Below are 22,867 nucleotides of genomic sequence, written 5' to 3' on the forward strand. Positions count from 1 at the left end.
ATATAAGCGAATCATTTGGTAACGTTATACGTCACGGAACCCGAATGAACCTGTCAAAAGGTGTTTTTTTTGTCGTGAGTCACAATGTCTACATTCAGCTTAATTATAAACGTCTCGTAACACAAACACACCTTCCCATTGTCCCTTAAATCCCGTTCTTTTAAGCAGGTTATTTTTACATTTTGAGATAAATAATGATGGTTTAAATTTCCTATATTTAGGTGAAATAGCTACTGATTCTTTTTTATAGTTCATGCATGTCTAGCAGCAGCGGATTGTTGAGACTGATAAAGATGATTGAATGAAAGGCTCTTATCAAAGTCAGAGATATGACAACTGACACGAACTTTTTCACATGAAGCCTCAATTGTTTTTTAAATAATGTTGGAATACAAAAGACTCTTCAGTGACTAATAAGGGAAACTTTTTGTCAACATTTGTGTCTTTGGAACAAAAACAAAACGTCTTACAAGATCAGGATAAACTATTGACAACATGTTGTTTTTTTTACCTTCATCAGCGAAGATCTGTTTTTCTTAAATACTGACTTGCTTTTTTTTTTTTTTATTTCTAGAGAAGTCGTATTACAGCGCGTCACGTGACTCGTCATCACCTGACAGGCGTCGTCAGCTCTGACTTACACCGGGAACGAAATAACTTGACTGTCTGTCTCAATATGGTTCGTATGACCAACTTTTAACTCTTAAACTATTTCAAAACCACATTTGTATCAAATTGCCTAATAATCCAAGATGAAATGAAAATATAAATTTAGAATTATTCTCATATTATTAACAATACAAAAAAAAAAAAAAAATTAAGTACATATTAAGTTAGTCGTGGAATACATTTTTTAAGATCATCTTCTTAAAAATCTATAAGATTAATTAAAAAGTATAAAAATAACAAGTTCAACAGTAAGACACGCCACTTCGAAGCTCGCAGCCAATAAAAAGCGCCTTGTCAAGGACGTTGACCAATGAGCGACCAGGAAGGCGGGCCAACAGGCTGTTGCTGGGGTTTGCCCCTGATGACTTCTCCACATCCCAGCCAATCGCATAATAGCACATTGCTTCGAAACGGCTCATTGGTTCGGATGATGACAAAGAGCCCGCCCCCGGGCTTCCTTTACTGGACAGTGTGACTGTCACTCATTTCCCCCAGAGTTTTACTTCAGCGCTGTTAATAGAGTACTTGGAGTCTCCGACTCAGAACTGGCTCAAACAGCAAAAACGTCACCTGGTTTTACCATCTAGAATTAAAACTCACTATTCCACTATTTCATGATTCCTACATTTGTGTGAACTGTCGCGGCTTTTTTTTTTTTTTTTTTTTAATTCCACGTCAACGACAAGATGGAACTTAATTCTCTTTTAATTCTGCTGGAGGCTGCAGAGTACTTGGAGAGAAGAGACAGAGGTATTTTATTGATAAACGACGAGATGACAACACATACTACTCGTGTATTCGAGACTGACACCAGCAGATACTTCGTCAAATGTGTTGATATTTACCGTTCGATTCGCTTTTTAATCGTTTTATTTGTGACGCAAATATTTTTGGCAACTTTTCCCACTAATGAAGTATTTTTAACTTGAGATTTTCTTCTTATGCATATATATATATATATATTTTTAGGATATATATGTGTTTGTATTTTGATGGAAAACAGTCGTGACATTGAGCGATACATGTTGAGGATTGACAACAAACTGTGTTTTGACGTCGCGATGCGTTGATATGTCGCGATATATACATGTATTTATAAATATATATATTTATATAATGTCATGTTTCCACAGCTGACTTCTTGACGTGTGTCTTCCCCACAGAAGCAGAACACGGCTACGCTTCGGTTCTACCCTACACCACAGACTTCTCCGGGAAGAAAACAAAAACCAATTCGAGCATTTCAAGAAAGACTCAAAATAATAGGTTAGTTAAATTTTTTATTTTATTTTATTTTCTTATGATTTGTTTGTATACTTGACGTGGAGGAGCGTGTTTTTCATGCCTGGGCTGGGCTTCCCTGTTTTTTGGGCTCTCACATAAACACTGCCACGCGTACACTGTCAACTCTGCTGCTCCCACACTTTTTAGTTTAACACACACACACACACACACACACACACACACACACACACACACACACACACACACACACACACACACACACACACACACACACACACACACACACACACACACACTTCCAAGTCATCCAAACGAGGCTCGTCTTATAACCTTAAACAAACCCCCCAAACTTCAACTACTTTTTTAAGATTTGTCAATCCAATCCTCAAATGTAGACCCCAACTTTTTTTTTTTCAGACTGTGTCACCCTCTTTGTTTTCATCTGGCTTTCATGTTGTGTTGGAAATAAACGACACATTTGCACGTGGCAACATAAAGAAACCCTTCTTGTGTATTTCTGACAGGACAAGTGTTATATGGGTGTGTGTGTGGACCGGGGTGTGTGTAGTAGGGATGTGGCAGGTGGGTGTGGTGCTGGGAAGAAGACATGGGACCTTTTTGACAACTACATTTTATTCACCCCCTCAAGTCCCCCCCCCCCCCCCTCTTTTTAGAAGTTCAGCGACAAGGTCTAAACAAGTTTATGTATGTGTGTAGTTTACACGTATTTGTTGGTTTGTTTACTGGGACAAACAGAAAAAACAAATGATTTATCATTTATCCTCTTTTATTACTGACAAGTGTTTTTTTTTCTGAAAACAAATGTTGTATTTTTTTTTTTAAGTAACATTAGCCCATGACTCTTGACGTATCAAAACACTGTTTTCATTCAACAAAAAACTTTATATAGAGGATGGAGACTCGAGAGAAATTTGATAGTCGACTGAAATCAAAGTTGACGTCCATGTCGATGTTGTCACTTACAAGGATAACTTTTTTTTTTACGATGGATAACATTTTCAGTTGGAGAAGAAAATATCGCAGTAAAACTCTTTACTTCCTGTTGCAGTAAATAATCGTTTTGTTCAGCAGCAGTTAAGTCAGCTTAGAGAACACTTCACGTGATTTGAGTTTGACAACTCTGCTTGTAAACAGTTATTAAAACACAACCCACAAGTTTCCTGTTTCTAAAAAAAAAAGCAGATTATCTACACGAAATTATCCAAAAACAAGTCTTTAATTGTCCCATTGAAGCTCTGCGAGTATTTAACCATACCTGTTTACAACCTCAATGTCACTTAAGGTGCCATGAATTACGTAACAATGAAGGTGTGTGTACAATCGCGTGTGTGTCTACGCCTTTTAATAGAAATCCAATTTCCTGGTCACACCCACGTGTTGGGTGAGTTTCAATCAGGTTTTTCCTGGAGTATTTTGAAATGGGTTTTGCACGCCGACACAGTAGTAGCCACTGTCGGGTTGTTTATTGTCATAGATTGTGTATCGCTTCTTGGATTGTTTTGGTGCAGACTTTTTTTTTCCAGCGCTTGCAGTTGTGGGAACTGCTGCTTTACAAGCATATGGGCCCTCCAGCAAACCGTGAAAAGCCTTGTCGTCGCTTTGTTGTCGCTGTTTTTGTTTTTTATTGCCATGGTATCCATGACGCTCTCGTGAACAGAGTGCCTGTTTTCAGACGGACAGAGGCCGCTCTGCACATCATAATAGTTCCCCCCGATTGGGAAAAGCCCACATGCTGAGGAATTCTGCAGCGTCTGAGACTTCCAGACGTCTGAGTTTTTTTGTCAGGCAGTGGCCTGCGAAAGTTTGTTTGCGAGCTCACGTGCATTGTCACCAATCCTCCCTCTTTCCTTCTCCTTTATTGCACTCTGCCAGCTCGCCCATGAGCAGGACAGTTGAGTCAAGTCGGTTTTTGGGCCGGTTGCACCGTCTCAGTAAAGTTTCTATTTGTAATGTGCAACATAAAATCTCATAAAATAGTAGTAATAGTATTGTTGTCCTGATACTCTCTCCATACAAGCCGATTTTAGAACCTTTGAGCAGCAAAATTGTTATCCGTTCTACTAAAAAATCATCATATAATCAAAATAAAGATATATATGACATGACAATAAAATTATAATACAGAATGCAGGTTTAATTCAAAGTGATATTCCACCCAGAATACACTCATTTTCTACTCACCCACATGTCCTCTATGTGGATTATAAAATCTATTCATTTAAACACTGAACATTAAAACATAAAGGAAATACATCATTTTCAAACTCTATTTGTCCCACATATATGTGCCTGATGTTTATTCCACAAATACAAGATACAGGAGCTCAAAACTTTCTGTTTTCTCTTCCAGATCGTCACATAATGAGCTGGAGAAACACAGGTAAACCTCTTTTCTTTTTAACATTTGTTGCTTTGTTTTTCCAAAATAATTTAATCAACATGTGTCTTAAACAACAGTATTTTGAATGTGTGATGCTACATTAGCATGCTGCTCTGAGAGCAGGAAGGGTCAAGGGTCAGCGCTTCATTTTCACACATCTACAAATGGCACTCGGTTTATATGGAAGTGTGCACTTTGGTCAACACCGAAACGGGAAATTACACATTCTAAAGTAATTCTGTGGAGAAACACAGATGAGCCAGTTTTATGCCGAAATGAGTCACAACAACGTCTCCTTCGAGCTTAATGCGTTCACGGAATTCTGCTTTCAATAGAAACTACCATTACTTTCCTGATCAGAGGAAAATAATAAATAGTTTTCTCAGTCAAAGAGTATTGTCCAAGTGTTGACAGTAGGTAAAAATGAATAATGCATTGCCAGAGTGAAATAAAAGTACACATTTGTGTGATGATATTTAGGTAAACAACATTTTTTGTATATTAAAAGTCACACCCTACATTCTGGTAAAAGTTTGCCAACAATTCCTTCTCAAAAATGCAACAAAACAAAAAACTTATTTGCACAAATATTGAATTAAACAGATGCTTATTCGTTCTGGTGAAATATACTATATGTTAAATGTTATGTTATATATATATATATATATAAATGTTTAAGTTGGGTCATTGAGTTCTAGTTGGAGGACCAGGTGGCGAGATTACATCTCCACATACTTGAGTGAATATGTCAGGAATTCTCCCTTCGCTGCCATGTCAAAGCAACTTTTTTTTTGGGGTTCCCTTATTGAAGCTCTTGGCAGGGAGAAGGACCTGAGTGGCCAAAGACAGAGGAGGGTGTTTTTGTTTTTCCCTGCTTCTTTGCATCAAGGTCAGTCAGGGCTGACAAAGAGAGAGAGAGAGAGAGAGAGAGGGAAAAAACAACCGAAAACACACCAGCCGCAGAGGATTTAGAGCACAGCTGATGTGACCGTCAGCATGTGAGCAGGAGTGTCAGGCTGCATGTGCGTGACACACTAACACCCACATTTGAAGGATCGGGGTTTTGCCAGTCACATGTCTGCGAGTGGAGAGTGACTAATGGACAGTGTGTGCAAACCGACGAGAAACATGTCCGAGCATATACTCTTGACATGGAGGTGTTGAGACACCGTTAGCCTCCTCGTGACGACAGTGACGGGCAAAGGTCCGGTTGACGTACCGTGACGTACCTTTTTTTTCGAAAAGAACACATTTCCAGTTGAGATTTTCAACTGACTCACTTCCCTTTTCATCATAGTTGCCACATTTCCAAAATCGAGAGGGTTTTTTTTTTTTGTTCTTTTTTTTATGACGCCCTGTGTCGTAAACTTGCATCACAAGATTGAATTGAGTCTCTCAACGGTGACTTATAAAACAGGTAGTTAAGTCTTGATAGCCGTTCACTGTTTAATCTTTTATTGTTATCTGACAGTTTACACACACGCTCGCTAACTAACTGTGTCACTGTTCTTTGGCTGTAATAAAGTTGTGTGATGAGGTAGACAAAAAGAAAAGAACGACACAGCAATATATATTATATTACTTCACAATACTTTATCGATATTTGACAGCACTATATCAAATTACTTTTGGTGGAATTAAATTTATTTTCCCATAGTTCTTTATTTAGATTTACAATTAACTTTCAAATACTCACAGCATTTGTTTATTTCTGCCTAGCAATTACATCCTATACATCTTGAGGAACAATTATATTCTCAGAGATCCTGCCGATGACCGAGTACGAGAGGATACGGTCGACTCTTTTAAAGCTGATGTTTTCGACACATTATGGTTTCAAAATAATTGAAAGCAGTTACGATTTCGTCATGAACCAGAGTCAAATACTCGACAATACTACGAATATATCCTTGTTACTACAGTAATACAATATATCGCAGTAGAGTATCTGTTTCTGATGCTTTGAGCACATGTTTTTAGATCGAACTAGTCTAGTACTATTAGGATGCAGTCGGTCATTGAACTTACTTTTGTCATATACTTTGAATTTTTTTGCCCTAAGAACAAACCTTATGTGCATCAGATGTTCATCCTAAACACTCTATTTAACCTTTTGAAAATTCTACTTTAATGTGAATTTCCATCTTGATGAAGAACTACCAGATTAATAACTTCCTCATTGCAAACTGGAAATGTATGTAATGTATCTGTTGGAAAGTGGATTTAAAATATGTTTTAAATGGTTATAGGAATGTATGAGATTGAAATTATAATGATAACATAAATGTAAAATTAGTAAAAGTAACCAAGAGTCGTATAACTGGAAAAAAAAAGATAAAGCATGAAGCATATTAGGCATAAAACAATACAAATTCTGATCACTTTTATTTTGTAGCTTTAAAGACCTACATTTTCCAAGTTTGAATCTCCTTCAGAAAACACAACCTTTCATGTCGTTTTGAAGTGAGCCCCAAAAAGAAGCAGGTGTCTATTGAATAATTTTGTCGAAATAATAAAAAGAAATGTGTCATGGTAGCAGAGCGAGACATCTGGACTGTCGCCAGCGGCATCCTCTCGAGATGGTCTGTTCTGATGTGATCTCCTTATCAGCCGCGGCCCGACTGCTGCCGTGACAGCTCTGTGAAGCTGATCAATATGATGACTCTGCTTCTTTTTTTTTTTTTGTTTCCAAAAAAAAAAGTTTTTTTTTCATGTTTTTGCAACAGCTTCGCTGACATGTCTGCGGAACCAGATGCTCGTACGTGTCCTCGCGCTCGTTCACTCTCTCGCTGGCAACGCTTCCTTCCCATTTCTGACTTCAATTACTCTCAATCACGCCCGCGACGACTCGCCCCAGCTTCCTTTTTTTTGGTTAACGCCACCACATTATGAAACATCAGACGGTTCTGTTTTCCCACGAATTACCTATTTACAGGAAATTTCTCTTGTTTGTGCAAGTCTTGTGGTACGCTACGAAGACAAGCTGAGGTATGTGGGTCATGAAAAAGTACCGTGAGTGTATATTGAGAAAATAGGGAGAGTAAAAAAATAGGCGAGAATCTGGCGATACGAATATCACGATATATGAAGTAAGTAAGTCATTTTTATTTGTATAGCGCTTTTCCAGACCAGGGTCACAAAGCGCTTAAACAATCCAAACAATATTCAATAAAGTATATACTTTAAAGATCAAGATAAAACGCAACAGGAGTTCCAGAAAATCAAGGAAAAGCCTTAACGTCTTAAGATGTTTCTTAAAGGAGTCAGTACTATACTGATACTTACACAATATATTGGGTTTCTTTTAAGTAATTTCTGCTGCTTATGTTTTTTAAATGTGAAGAAAAATTAAAATATAACGTATTATTATTGTTATTTGTTAAACAGGACGATGTACTTTTACAAGGCTGATCTATATTTATATCTCACAAGATCAAGTGAATATTTTTGTTAAATTTAAAAACAATTGATACAGTGTTGTATAAAATAAACAAAGGTCTCCTATCATATTTAAAAAATATATAGAGTAAGTAAGTAAGTAAGTAAGTTTTATTTGTATAGCGCTTTTCCAGACCAGGGTCACAAAGCGCTTAAACAATCAAAACAATATTCAATAAAGTATATATTTTAAAAATCAAGATAAAACTGATAACACAACAGGAGTTCCAGAAAATTAAGGAAAAGCCTGAACAAATAAGAGCCTTAGTAATCAAAAAGTCTCCTAGCATTAATAAAAAAAAGATGAAATTGAACGATCGTTATCAGTATTTGTTGTATTATAACCAAGGGAAGTGGTGGCAAAACGCTTCATTGATCATTGATTCTTTCTATTCCCCAAATTGAACGCGACGGATCTGCAGCAACTGTGCACGAGCACCTGTCGGCGTGAACTTGAAAGTCACTTAACAGTGACAGTGGAGAAACACTCCGTTTGTCACGCTCTAATCTCCTCTGTAATTCAATTTACTCTCGGCGTCTCCAAACTCCCGGCTGTGATGAATGACTTATTTGGCTTTGAGGACGAACCTCTTCACCCTCGAGTGGAGCTGCCCTGTGTTCATGGCCTTTACTGGACAGCGTCTTGCTGCTGAGTTATGTTTCTTCTCCTCCTCTCACTTTTTTTTTTTACAGAGACCACATCTGTTTTTCTTACTGTTTTTTTTGTTCCCTTCCCCATTAAAGTGAGCGAGTCAGCAGAAACCTGAGGAGGAAAGCTGCACTCCTCGCTCAAAAAGGGCCTTTATCACCTTTTTCAGGGCCGCTGTGCCAAAGCTCAGTCCAGCTCCTCGGTCTGTGGTTCAAATCCTGCTGCATCGTGGTGCCTTTGACTCGTTCTGTGGATCTTTGTTATCTGCATCTGAAGTGCAAACCACAGGAAGAGTTCTAGTGGATTATATTTGTTCTCTAGAGTTTTAATGAGTCGCATCATGTACTGTATATGGTTCAGACTTCACACATAGTACTGCGGAGCCTCGTGGGGTAGTACTGCGGAGCCCCGCGGACTAGTACTGCGGAGCCTCCCGGAGAAGTACTGCAGAGCATCGCGAAGTAGTACTGCGGAGGCTTGCAGAGTAGTACTGCGGAGCCTCCCGTAGTAGTAAAGCTGAGCCTCATGGAGTAGTACTGCGGTGCCTTGCAGAGTTGTACTGCGAAGCCTTGGGAGTTGTACTGCGAAGTAGTACTGCGGAGCCTCGCGGAGTAGTACTGCGGAGGCTTGCAGAGTAGTAGTGTGGAGCCTCGTGGAGTAGTACTGCGGAGCCTTGTGGAGTAGTACTGCGAAGTAGTACTGCGGAGCCTCGTGGAGTTGTACTGCGGAGGCTTGAGGAGTAGTACTGCAGAGCCTCGCGGAGTAGTACTGTGGAGCCTTCCGGAGATGTACTGCGGAGCCTCGCGGAGTAGTACTGCAGAGCCTCGTAGAGTAGTACTGCAGAGCCTCGTAGAGTAGTACAGCGGAGCCTCGTAGAGTAGTACTGCGGAGCCTCCGGGAGTAGTACTGTGGAGCCTCACGGGGTAGTAAAGCGGAGCCTCAAGGAGTAGTACAGCAGAGCCTCGTAGAGTAGTACTGCGGAGCCTTGCGGAGTTGTACTGCGAAGCCTCGTGGAGTTGTACTGCGGAGACTCGCGGAGTAGTACTGTGGAGCCTCACAAAGTAGTGCTGCGGAGCCTCACAAAGCAGTACTGCGGAGCCTTGTGGAGTAGTACTGCGGAGCCTCGCGGATTATTACTGCGGAGTAGTACTGCGGAGCCTCCCGTAGTAGTACTGCGAAGCCTCCCGGAGTAGTACTGTGGAGCCTCCTGGAGTACTACTGGGGCAGTTTTATACTTAAATAATGTTATATTTACCAAAGTCGTATTTAAACATTTTAACAGACGAATTAATGAATTATGTTTTAGAAAATTAACGGACTTTAAAGGGTTTGCTTTAACCCTCAGGGGGACCTGGTGACCGGATAACTAAAATTTTAGTTAACATTTTGTGTTCTGACTTTAATCCATTCTGGCTGCTCTGTGTATCTATTAGAGACATTTAAAAAAAGACATTTGGAGGTAGCTTTGTACATTTGCTCTGTAAATATTAGTCAATATTAGATCTGCAGGTAAGAATATTCATGCTTAAGTTTCGATGACTTCAGGGTACAGACTTGTGTCTCCAAACCTGCGTCACATCGGCGCGACAGCCGATGCCATGAGTGTAGGATGACTTTAACAAGCAAAGAAAGACCATTAAACCCAGACTGGAGTGGAGGGGAAGACATGTGTGCTTATGGACCATTCAGGGCTCGAGGCATGACAAGAGTGGGAGAGGCGGACATTCTTGCCGAGAGCAAAGACGGGAGGGAGTGTAGTGTATGGCTGCTGTAGACAGCTTGAAATTCAGGTCAGCAGAGTATGCACACAAGGCAGGAATGCAGTGTTAGGTAAGAGCAGCAAGTAACGCAAGAAGTACAGACTAGTCGGACGAATGAAATGCATGGAACACTTTTTGGATTCTATTGTTAGAAATACAGTCGACCGGCATTGTAAGTTTCAATATAATGCTGAATCAGCAGGTTTCCCCACAACAAGATGGTCCCATATAGACTCATTCCAGGTGGTTTACAGACTTGTTTCTTTAATAAACGTGCTTCAAAGAAACGACACCGAGAAGGTTTGGGTCTCATTTTCCTCGTTGACATCAGAGGCCGACGGGAAGTCCGAGGTTTTTTCCTTCCCCTGCCGTCGCATTCTGACGTGTTAATTATTGACAAGCGAGGACCCATAACGGAGCCAGAACTCCCCGCCTGGGGAATGTGTTTACTGGTCTTGAGGAACTTGTCTCTGCTAGTCCGCTTGCAGTCAACAGCGCAATTATTGTCTAACTTTAACAGTGTGCTGCTAATCTAATGTTAGGGTAAAACTTTAGCTCGTTTTTTTTTCGAGTTCTCCTTTGACATCTGTTTTGTTGTGACACGAGGACGGGTTCGGCCCGCGGCACCGAGGATGAGCTCTTGTCATGATCGCTGCCCGAACATGAGGATCTTTCATTAGGCTTGAACGTGTTTTGTTTTTTTCATGGCTAAAGTGAGTGAAAACAAACGTCACGATTCCCATCTGGAATGGATTCCCTTCACCGGTGAAGTAAACAAAGGGGTGATGGCTCCAAGTTTTGAAGCAGATCGCATGTCAAACTCCAGTCATGTGAGGCTCCACCTTCACGTCATCAAGTGTGTCGTCTGGTCTGGTTGTCACGGCACACGAGCGGTGGGAGTGGCATCCTGGATGACGGCGTGCAAACACTAGAGTGTCCCTGCTTGTTCCCTTTTTCCTTTTTTTCTTTTTTTGCTGCTCGAGTGATTGTTTGTTGACGTAACCGCGGCAACGGTCACACAAGCCACGCGATAGTTCTTGAGCTCAGCAGACTTTGGCTGCTGTCAAACATGTTCGGGTGGGAAGGTTGTTGTTGTTCGGGGTTCGAGCTCCTCGTCACCTTAAGGCACCTCTGGTTCTGCACCATTGAAACCTGTGGACCAGATGTGGAGCCTCTTAAAGTGCAGCCCATAATTACAGAGACGTAGAAGTTCACGCTAACCTACAGTCTGTCACATAAGATACTCGTCTTTAATAGTAACGATCTGATGACCTTTATTTTATTTTAGAAGACATTTTACTAATAAATATCATAAGATAACTTCACAGTTGTCGAATATTAGTACTGCATTAGCAAGTTTTGAATCAAATGTAAACCTTTGTTTGGACGGAAATAAAGAAAATTGCAATAATTCATATTTTAATTCATAATTGTGTATCAGTAACGCTATCAGAAAACAATGGTTATCGATTCCAATGCTTTTAAGAGGCAGTTGTTTGTTTTTAGTTGAAGTTTCATTCACTGACAAAGACTGGAAAGTTGTGTTTTTAGTGCGTGACCCCATCACATAGGAAGTACACCGACCCGAAAATTTAACTTTTGAAAGATCCTGGGAGAATTGGAAAATCTAGCCCCGGGTTCCAATTGATACTTGTTTACAAACCCTATTTTTAAATGAAAGTACTGTGTTTATATGGGGATAAATGCTTTATACTCTTACTTATACTGTCTCGCTTTAATTCTTTAAGTTCAAAGCGAAATAACAAAAAATTGAAATGATTATAATCTCAAACTATCAGGGTAATACATTAATGTTTTTCTTCTAATTTAAAATCCCAGTTAGTAAAAGCTGGATACACTTGGTCCTTGGGGGTCCCCCCCAGTATAGACCCAAATAAGGTGGTTTTATGCTTTCTATTTTTTTCCTCGAGCCCTGCGTGATTATTTAAAAACTGAAGCAAACGTTGACAAAGTAGAACCAACATCTTGAACTTCAGCTTCGCAGTCCGATGACCGTGTACCGTTTGCGTCCGAGAAGCTTAAGCGTCGGCTTCTTCACGTGAAGAACCGGAGCGCGCCAGTCAGAGAGCGGCGACCTTTGACCTCGCTTCAGCTGCGTGCCAGAAAGCCACTTCATTCTGTGGGGTGGGTTCCTGGAATGCGCTGGTGAGCTGTAAGCTCATTAACCAACGCAGCGAGTGTGAAGTTCGAAGGCCTGGTGTTTGCACTGGCACGCCCGCCCTATAAGCTTTGTGTAGTCACTCCTAGGTTTTTTTGGCACAATCTCGCATTGTTTGGATCCTGGTCCGATATCAGTCGAGCATTCAGCAGCACAGCAGGCTGTTTTCCAACCTTAAAAAGGTACATTGTCAAGGTCCAGATTGTGAGGAGGTCGGGGAAAAAAAGAACCCAGTTTTTACTCGGTAACCATGGAGTTCAAATTAACCCTTTTTTTAAGCTAAACTACTTGGCCTTTTGCTTGTTTTGACTGTGGGGCTGTGATGGAGACGGGAGGGGGGTCAGAGATCAGACACCCATCATCCCGTGCTACCCTGCACGTGACTCTAGTCAGGTGGTCCCGTCCCTGCAGACACGACTTAAAAACACACTGAGGATTTACAGAACCTTTGACAACAGAACTCGTGTTTTTCTCACTGAACAAAAACATGAGTTCCAACTAACAATAAGTATTTTGGATTTAATTTTTTTACATATGTATTTTCAGCAATGTTGTAGTTAACATCTGCACCTAGTCTTAGTTGAACAATAGAGACTTCCCGTTTGATCCCAGACAAAGGTCTACATTAACTGATTCTGAAGGCTCTGGATTAAGAAACGCCGACTCGTCAGCTCTGCTCAATGTGGCACCACACTCTGCACGGCTGTTTGAAGCGATCTGATAAACATTGCGTGACAAGGGCTTGGCTTAGGAATAACAAACGTGAGCGAAGGAGGGTGAAAACAGACGACGCTTTGCAAGAAAGTGGCGAGTTTGCTGCTGCTTCTGCTGCAGGCGACGCACCGCCGGGTCCGGACGATACTCATCGGGCCAAAGGAAGTCGACGGAGACACAATAATGGGAGGATTATAAAACACATGAGAGGTTCTGCCCCGACTTGTTTGTACCCATGAGAGCTATTCTCGTCAACATGAGGGAAGAAAAAAAATTAATACCACAAGTGAAAAGTTATTTCAATCCCTTTCTAAGTATTTTATCATGAGCAACACTTGAAGCATTTTCCCTCCCAAAGTTTTTCTACTGAATAAAGAAACGTTACTTTAGTTTACCAAGTAAAATAAGTGCAGCTTAACACACACGATCGAAGATATTGCAGTCATCAAGTTCAAGAAACAATATTTAGCTTTTTCTGGCATTAAATAAAAGTAAATAGCATACTCTTCCTCCTCCTGATTCCTTTTTCTCTCCCATTTCTAAATACGATATATTGTGATACTGTAGTAACAAGGATATATGTGTAGTATTGTCCAGTACCTGACTCTGGTGTTGCAGAATTTACAGACCACATGATTCTTGATGAAGTCGTAACTGCTTTCATTTGTTTTGAAACCAAAATATGTCCAAACATCAGCTTTAAAAGCTGTTGGAGTCGACAGTATCCTCTTTTCCTCAGTCATCGCCAGGCTCTAGTGGGATATCTATCTTTCTATCTATTTTTATTGTTACTTTATGTGCGAAGGATGTAATGACTGCTGCCATCTAGTGGCAGGAGGTTTAATTGCAAAAACAACAAAACAAAAACAAAAACCCTAACCCTAAACCCTAACCCCTAACCCCTAAACCCAACCCTAAGCCTAAACCCTAACCCTAACCCCTAAACCCTAACCCTAACCCTAACCCTAACCCCTAAACCCTAAACCCTAACCCTAACCCCTAAACCCTAACCCCTAACCCCTAACCCCTAACCCGAACCCTAACCCTAAACCTAACCCTAACCCTAACCCTAACCCTAACCGTTAACCCCTAACCCTAACCCTACCCTAACCCTAATCGAAACAAAACAAAACAAATACACAATTTGTTGATATCAAAAAAATAAAAATAACTATGATTCTTTTTTTTATTTTGTTAAATTGTATATTTAGGTGATCCTGGTACAGGTTGGCAAAGATTTCTAGGATTCTAGATACGAGTTGACCCACTTTTGGCCTGTCAGCGTAATATAAAGTCAATATTGATGATCCAGGAATGATCACAGGTTCCATGATCATCTGATCATTGGCGACAAATCGACCAGCGGAACCAGACTGTGGGCTCGTCTGAGACAAATCCACGAGACATTAATAAATAAGCCATAAGTCTCCATTCCAGTTTTCACAATAACTCGTAGAAGATCGTACAATTGAAAACGTCTGGTGAGGGTCCCCAGTCTCGTAGAACCAGGCCCAGAGGAGTCGGCAGGACCCCCGAAAACGTGTGTGTCCAACACACAGGTTTTGTCGAGTAATAATACGGGGAGACTAGCCACCACAGCCGTGAAACAGCGAGTCAATTGTGTTCCTGGGATTCAGAGGACGAGGAAAGTGTGTCTCGGTGATTTCCTCTTGTTGCATGCCAGGTAAAATATGCTGCGAGCAAACAGGTGTGCAGACGGTTGAATAAGCCAGTAAAAAGTTGTCTTGTGTGTGTGTGTGTGTGTGGGGTAGTTGATCGCCATGTTTAGGGGCAACGCCTTGTTTTTGTTTTCAAGCTAAAATTAAGGGGGGTGGGGGGGGTTGAAGGTGGTTGCCCATTGGCTCAAGTTACCCAGCTGGAAGCTGTGTATGGATGACTGCCTGGTGCAGCTGAGCACACTGCACTCAAAGAAGGCTTTTTTTTCAATCAAGAGCAAGTCATCCACAAGCTCCGACCACACTCTTTTCCCAAAAAAACAAACCCCCCCTTTCCCCCTCCGCCCCCGAAATCACACACGCCACCCCGCTTCCCGTTCCCCGCTGCAGGCCCCCTCGCTCCTTCCTGCCCTGCTTCCCCCTGGGCCGGGGGCCAAGTGCTTCATGTGGCCCCGGTCTGCAGCAGGTTGGAGGTTGGAAGGGCGCTCCTTGTCCTCAGAAGACACTTGTTTACCACCAGAGGGGTTTTGAGTTTTGCCGGGAGCGAGGAGACGAGGAAGGGGTGGCGGGGTTCACAGGGCGGAGGCCAGGAAATGCCTCCTGGTGGTGGTGGGGGGGGACAGGAAATGAATGGAACGTATACATCGCCGATGCCTTTTGTGCACCTGTCCAGGTACAAGGTTCTGTTTTCATGCTACAAATGCAGCTCAATGGCCGTCACATAACTAGTAGCACCTGGAAATCAAATTGACTTGCTTGTGTGAAAACAGTGGCCACGCCCTTCCTGCCAAAAGTAAACAATAACAAAGAAGTCTGTGTGTGTCTGTGTGTGTCTGTGTGTGTGTGTGTGTGTTACAGTGTTCCCTGGTTAGGTTTCTTGTGGTTACAGGGTCGATGGAGACCTTCTATTGACGGGGTTTGTGTACTGTTGGTCAGAGTTCACGGAAAAGCCTCGAACAAAGAGAGTTTTCATGCACTTCATTGAGTGAAGGCTGAGCAGGGATGGAGGGAACGAAGGAGGACAAGAATTGAATGTTGTTTTGGGTGTATTTCTGTTGATCCACGTGGAATTGGCGACAAACGCGGTTGAAATCACAACATTGTCTTGTAGTTTCTTTAAGAAGTCTTCACCTGGCATGGTTTTCACTTCACAGACGTGTCTTTGTGGAATTTATTGACTTTTTAATGGGGGTGAAGCCGTCAGTTGTGTTGAGCTGAAGTCAAGTTGAAACACTTTATTTATTTATTTATTATGACGAGAACCAATCAGCTAAATCAAGAGAAACCAGTGACTATTATAACTTTAATAAACAAAGACCAGATACATTTTTAATTATTGCTTATCAAACTGTACATACAACTTTTTTTTAATTCACCTTTTTAAAACTAATAAACTAAACAAATTCATATTAATTTTCTATTTGTTTGTAGAAAATATTTAACTGAAATATTGAAATGTTCTTAAGCCCCGCCCACTGAAAATGCGTTGTTTCCCTCAAGCTAAAAAAATCTTCTTTACCATAACCACGCCCACTCTTCTGTGATTGGTTGAACGTTCGAGGTTTGTCATGCAGCGCCATTAATCCGACATTGGACGTTTATAAAGGAGGAAGCATTAGGAGTGAAGTCATTGTTGCGTCATAATGGAGTCTGCTCTCGTATCATCTCATTCGCCGAGATTTCATACAGAGGGAGAACTTTATAAAGTAATAAGTTCAAAACATGGTCATGATGAGGGACTTACTGCATATTGGAGAAGAACACTTGAAACATGAGAGTGATTCAGAAAAGTTTTTCACATTAGTTGCCCTTTATATTCAACAATCCAATCTTCTGCTGACACAGATGTCCTTCCGTACTAGACGTCGTTTCATTTATCAAACCACATACTCTAATGGTCGCTTACTTTTCTTACTTCTCCACCTGTTTTTGACTCAATTTCCGCCCTTTTTTGTTTGTTTGCAGAAGAGCCAAACTCCGGCTGTATTTGGAGCAGCTGAAGAAACTGGTGCCGTTGGGTCCAGACAGCACTAGACACACCACACTGAGCCTCCTGAAAAGGGCCAAAATGCACATCAAGGTAGTGAAATATTCATGTGTGACGCTCGCAAACTACAACTAGCTCAGGGTTTTGCACGGCGACACCGCACGCTCGGGCTGTGTTTCACGAAAGAATGGATGCCTTTGTGCGGGAGGTTAATAATCCACTCGAGTTTCATATCATCTTTCACTTCTAGCCAGTGATGAACGTGACACAAACATATTCCCTTCACAATGTCCTCTGATCTTTTCTTTAGTGAAATATTTGGTCTACATTTACCAACTATCACTCGCAACCACGTGCTTTTCTTTTTTTTTTTCTCATGGTGAAGCACCAGCGTCAACAACACTGGTGTGGTCGGGGGGGAAAAAGTCCAGAGCGAGCAGGTTCTCAGCGCGTCATTTCCTGTTGACGACGAAGCTCCTCAGATCGGCTCGTCTCAGCAAAAAAAAAAAAGGCTCTTCTTGTTCTCGCAGGGATTTTTTTTTTTTTACAAAATTGACCGTCGCAAACATTCCGAAGAAGAATTTGTCCTTGGAAGACGAGGTCGCCTCGACCTTGACTTTACACCAGAATTCCGTATATAATAGTATCAAAGTTTTGTCTGATAAATGTATTTTAAAGTTATCTATTTAAAACAAAAACATGCTTTTTTAATAAAGAAACCTTGAGGACAGGACTTGCAGAGATTCCATACACGTATGAACGACCAAACCTTCAAACCCTTCTTGAATCCAGATGGAACTACTGAACAAATCTTAAAATACATTTACAATACTCTCAAGTATTGCAATATTCTTTTTCGAGAAACCATAGCGATATTCAAAATAAAATTAACACGTATTCATCGATTTTTTTGTTTTTTTCTTTATTCCGCATTGTCTGTTGCAATTACACTTCCGGCCTCGTGGGGGCAGCAGTCATAGCAGAGATGTTGGTCAATGACTGAGGGTGAAAGGATACACGGGACAACGGCAGCTTTTTCAAAGCTGATTTTTGGACATACTTTGGTTTAACCCCCGTGTTATCTCAGGGTCAAGGTGACCCGAAGAACACAGAGGGTTAAGGTAACACAGAGGTTAATAACAGGCGTAATGTACATTGTATTTACAGTTCCTGGTCATGACCCTGGTGTGTGTGTGTGTGTGTGTGTGTCTGCAGAAGCTGGAGGAGCAGGACAAGAAAGCTGCAAACATGAAGGAGCAGCTGCAGAGAGAGCATCGCTACCTCAAACGTCGCCTAGAGCAGCTCTCCGTCTCGGGGTCCGTGGAGCGGATCCGCACCGACAGCCTGGGCTCCACCATCTCCACCGACTCGGAGCAAGGTATGATAATGGTCACAAGAAACGAGAGTGGACTCGGGGTCACTTGGTGTTGTGTGAGTTAATCTTCACGTCTCGTTTAGTGTTATCTCGGTCGTCTGTCGGTCGACTGACCTGCGACCCCTGGCCTTTGAACCCTGCAATAATCAGCACCTGGCCTGTTTGCAGGTCAAATCTAGAAGCTCAAACAGATAGATTAAAAAATGCTGCTACAAGAGGTTCAATATTTGGTCTCGATGGACGCATGTGTGGTCAGCTTGTGTTTAGCTTTTCACAGTCCAGCACGACAACAAGTCTATGACTAACAAAGCTGAAGAACAAAGAATTATAAATCATTCATTCATTCATACATGAATATCGAGATAAATTAATGACTTCTCATTTTATCTTTAGTGTTTCTGTCTCTCTCTATATATATATACATTTATAAATTTATACGTTTTATTTACTTTTGTTGATTTAGTAGATCAGCGGAAATGTATGTAGCGTAACATAAATAATACACCAGTAAATAAATGTTAAAAATAATTAAATGCATTAATAACTTAATGAAGAAATGGCACCTTTTTTCAACAAATATCCAGTTATTACTAACAAGTTATTTGTTAATTAATCTCCAGGTTTCGCCCTTAAAAATGTCAGTTTCCTTTTTTCTTTTTGCAAAACAGTTTTGATATTCAACAGCACTGTAAAGATTTTTTTTTTCTTTATGCTTTCAAATCACATTTTAATTTTATTGTAGTTTTTTTTACGATTGACATGCAATTTTTTAATTGTTTTACTTTATGTTGCAATTAAACCTCAGACTACTTAATGACAGAAGTCATTACATCCTAAACAATGAAATCCTGCAAAATCCCAACGGTGACTGAGGACAAGAGGATACTGTCGACTCCAGCTGCTTTTAAAAGCTGTCGTTTGGACATATTTTGGTTTCAAAACAAATGTAATTAGTTACGACTTCATCAAGAGTCATGTGGTCTGTAAATTCTACAATACCAGAGTCAAGTACTCGACAATACTACACATATACAGTATCGCAGTTAATCGTAATATATCGTATCGTTGCCTCTGTATCGTGATATGGTATCGCCAGATTCTTACCAGTACAAACCCCTATTAGTTATGTATTTATACTTTTGCCTATGATTACGAATAATTGTCATTCCTAGAACTGTAAGTGGGAAAAAACCTTAATAATGAGATTCTTTCAACTCTGGTTAATGACCTTCATATATCTTTTTCTCTCTTCCGCAGATGTTGACATCGAAGGCATGGAGTTCACTCCCATCGAGGGGGACAGCGTGGACAGCATCAGCGACGGCGAGGAGGAGGAGGATGAGGAGGAAGAGGAGGAAGAGGAAGAGGACCAGTTCAGCCTCCAGAGCAGCTCCAGCGACAACAGCTACACGGCCACACATTCCCACAGACTGCAACCGCACCACTGCTGAGCTCAGCGGACCTCCGGCTCATCCAGCCAATCCCGCCGTGGCCGTCTCTCCCGCCTGACAAAATGCAGCTGACTAGTTCGCCAAAGTGGTACCACCGGACCCGTCACCGCTGCAGGAATATATGAAATGCCACTCGACGTCCCTCCCTTGACCGCTGGCCCTACCTCACCCTGCTGCTTCCTGCCTCACCTGCGCCGGTTTTTTTTAAATCGAGGGTTCAACGGCAGCTTTGACTTGTTGGTTTTGCGTGAGTGTGCGAGAGAAAGAACCCCCCCCCCCCCCCCCACCCCCCGACCCATCCCATCATGAGACGTGAAATTACCTTGAAGGTTCTAAAAGGTCCAGGGTCTTGCTTAAGTCCGTCCAACATGATCTTAGCCCCGAAAGATTCTTGTTTCAGTCGCTCCCGTGAACATCTTTCACTTTCCATGAGCTAAGAGTTCACCCCAAAAATCAAAATCAGAGTAATCTGGCCCTTTTTAGACTTGGTCAAAAAAAGTTTGTTCATTTTAATGTAGCGACTGGAGCTCAGTTGTCTTCACCTTCGTCTAAAAAGACACTTAAAAACATCCAAATACTTCCCTACTGCTCGTCTGTAACGCCTCTAAAAATATTCCCAACCCTTAGTCGACAAGAGGGTGAGTAGAAAATGGGTGAAATTATGATTTTGAGTGAACTATCATCACATCAACCCCTCAGGTTAAGTCTCTACCCTGATATTGAAAACTACTTACCCTTTTAAAAATTGACACTCAACCTTTGCTTTCATTCTCAGTAGCAGGTCGATGTAGCAATAAACTGCGTGTGCAGGAGTGTGTGTGTGTGCAAGAGTGTGTGTGTGTGTGTGTGCAGGAGTGTGTGTGTGTGTGCAAGAGTGTGTGTGTCAAGCTAACGTGTCAAAGCTGCCGCTGCTGGTCAGGTTTTCTTTCCTCGCTGTTCAACTCCACTGGTTTGCTTCTGCTCCTCCATTAGTCGGGCCTGATGACGGAAGAGGCGCTTCTGTCGCTCTCTGAACTACAAGGAATGGAAAAAGTTCCTAACAAAAAAAAACTCTGGAAAAAGAAAGACCAACTGAGCAAAAAAAAAAACAAAAAAAAAACAACTACCTGTCACTGGAGGTGATCTTAGCCAGACTTTATTTCTTGTATCAAATTTTGTATAATATTTTCCTAACAGCTCCTTCACATTGAAAAGACAAAAAAGAGTCGTATATGAATATATATACAAATATATCTTTTAAGTGTAAAGTATATAGAGTATGTGTTAGGGCGGATGAGGGGCTTGTTGAAGGGGAAGGGGGCCGGCGAGCCTCCCTTCATGGACTCTCTTGCTGTCTTTCTGTGCCTTGGTGAGCCTTCGTCCTCGTCCTCCTCATCCTCAGGCTCGATCTCAGGTCCCCCCCCCACCTTCTTTCTCCTGGGTCATCTATTGATAACCCTAGTCATGGTTACACCTCCTGAAGAATAAGATAAAACATGTATTTGATAACTTTTTAATTATTATTATTATTACATCGAAATGTAGGCTTTTTTAATTATTTAAATAAAAAAAGGTTGATTTTATTTTTTAATACTTTTTTTTTTAAGTTAACTTTAACTTAATGAAATGTTAACAATAAAAAGTAAAGCATATTTTGTTAATTTAATAATTTCAGTATTTTTACAACATTTTTTCAAGTCAACATTTCAAGTTTTAATCAATGTTTTTGGTATATACATTGTTTATTTTTAAGTGTTTATCCACTCATTTTGTCGACCCTCTTGGTTCTTCAGCTGGTGTAAATGACGGAGCAAAAGTAAAATCTCCTCACCCTCGCCCCCCCCCCGCCCCCCCAACTCTCGTCCGAGCTCCTCGCCCTCGCTCCCGTGACTCTGGGAAGCCGTCGTCAAAGAAACATTTTGTACAAAAAAAACCCCCCACACTGGTGAACTGAGATGGCAGCTTCTGGTCACCCCTCGAGTGGAGTGGTCACCCCTGCAGGATTCGGGAAGCCCCCCCCCCCCCCATGTCGTCTAACTACTACCCAGTTTGTCCAGCGGGAATCACCGGGAGACGAGCGACTAAAAAAAAAAAAAAAAAAAATCTATGGCAGCTCACGGCGAAATCGTCTCCGGGTGCCGTATTCCCGCCAAAGTGTTACGAGGAGCCACCATCTTGTTCTGTCGGAGGTTCTACCGACAGCTTCGTGGTGAACTTGTCGACCAACCTCCTAACTGCACTCTCTCCGAAAACACTGCAGGAGGCGAAAAAAAAAAAAAAAAAAAAAGTTTACATTCATGTCCACCATGTGTACATGACTGTTTGTAGCAAATGTGTCTTTTTTGTTGAGATCGAATGAACAACTGAGTGTATCTCGGCTCACTCTGCACAGAACCTCCCTGATAGATTAGGAGGAGAAGAAAAAAAAGGTGCTGACCTTGAGATTAGAATTTTCAGGGGGGGGTCATTGAAGAGGCTTTGACTGTTGGACCGTCTGGAAAGGGTGTGCCTTTGGAAAAATGTATCCTCGCAGTCGCCAAAATCGAGATTCTGATGACGCTCTGAGCGGCCATCGTAGTCCAAATGATATTGTTGCCGCTGAGATTTTTTTGGGGGGGTGGGGGGGGGGGGGGGGGGGTGGTCGGGATATAACCTGGGGAAGGCATCGAAATTGTGTTTTAAAAAAAACCCTATTTTGGTGTAATTTTAATGGTAGATCATCGACGGTTTGTCCCAAGTAGCTACAGCGCCGACATGCTAGCAGCGACACAGTTGGTAGATTGGTCAAAAAAAATGTAATATATCTGTTTGAAACACACATTTTAACTCATTCCAACGAAATAAAATGAATTGTATAACAATTAAGAGAGACAGACAGGTGCTGTACAAAGAATCCGTCTCTTTCTATGATGCAATTTAACTACACCTGCCCGATAATCACTTTTTTTTTTTTTAAACTTTCCTTCATTTGATTCCAGGTTGTGGGTCATTGTGGTGGTGCTTGAGCGTCTGCAGGGGGCAGTAGAGAGCGGGGTGGCTGGGGCGGGCGGGTCGGGTCGGGTCGGGGGGGAGAGTTCTGTGCAGAGCCCTGTGAACTTCCTGTTACGTGGACGCGCACTCGAAGTCCAGAAGTGGTTTTTGAAACGTTCCTTTGTGTTTGAAGTACCTGGTGCTGACCACGCAAACACTTGAAGGTCACGTCTCCGTGCTCTCATTGTAAAATAATTAAAATGTTTTATACATAAACTTGACTTGTTTCTGAAGTGATTGAACCCAGTAATTATTTACTAATGCCCCAGAAAACATTTCATAATTAAGTTAAATAATAATAACACATAAGGACG

At 41.5% G+C, this 22,867-nt stretch overlaps 1 protein-coding gene across 2 annotated transcripts; it reads left to right on the forward strand.

The window, feature by feature from the left end:
• Positions 1 to 1,027: 1,027 nt before the first annotated feature.
• On the forward strand, positions 1,028 to 22,769 carry mxd4 (MAX dimerization protein 4). Of its 2 annotated transcripts, none has more exons than XM_087807289.1 (6): positions 1,028 to 1,419; positions 1,803 to 1,935; positions 4,286 to 4,315; positions 16,697 to 16,811; positions 17,934 to 18,096; positions 19,351 to 22,769. In XM_087807289.1, exons 1-6 carry the CDS (start codon positions 1,356 to 1,358, stop codon positions 19,542 to 19,544), a joined length of 699 nt encoding a protein of 232 aa, XP_087663415.1. In that variant the 5' UTR covers positions 1,028 to 1,355; the 3' UTR covers positions 19,545 to 22,769. The 2 variants fall into 2 exon arrangements, with proteins under 2 accessions (XP_087663415.1, XP_087663424.1); XM_087807298.1 differs by having other exon boundaries at positions 1,157 to 1,419; positions 1,833 to 1,935.
• Positions 22,770 to 22,867: the final 98 nt, after the last annotated feature.

Source organism: Callionymus lyra, chromosome 1, assembly GCF_982586985.1.
Source record: "Callionymus lyra chromosome 1, fCalLyr1.hap1.1, whole genome shotgun sequence".
Taxonomy (NCBI): domain Eukaryota; kingdom Metazoa; phylum Chordata; class Actinopteri; order Syngnathiformes; family Callionymidae; genus Callionymus; species Callionymus lyra.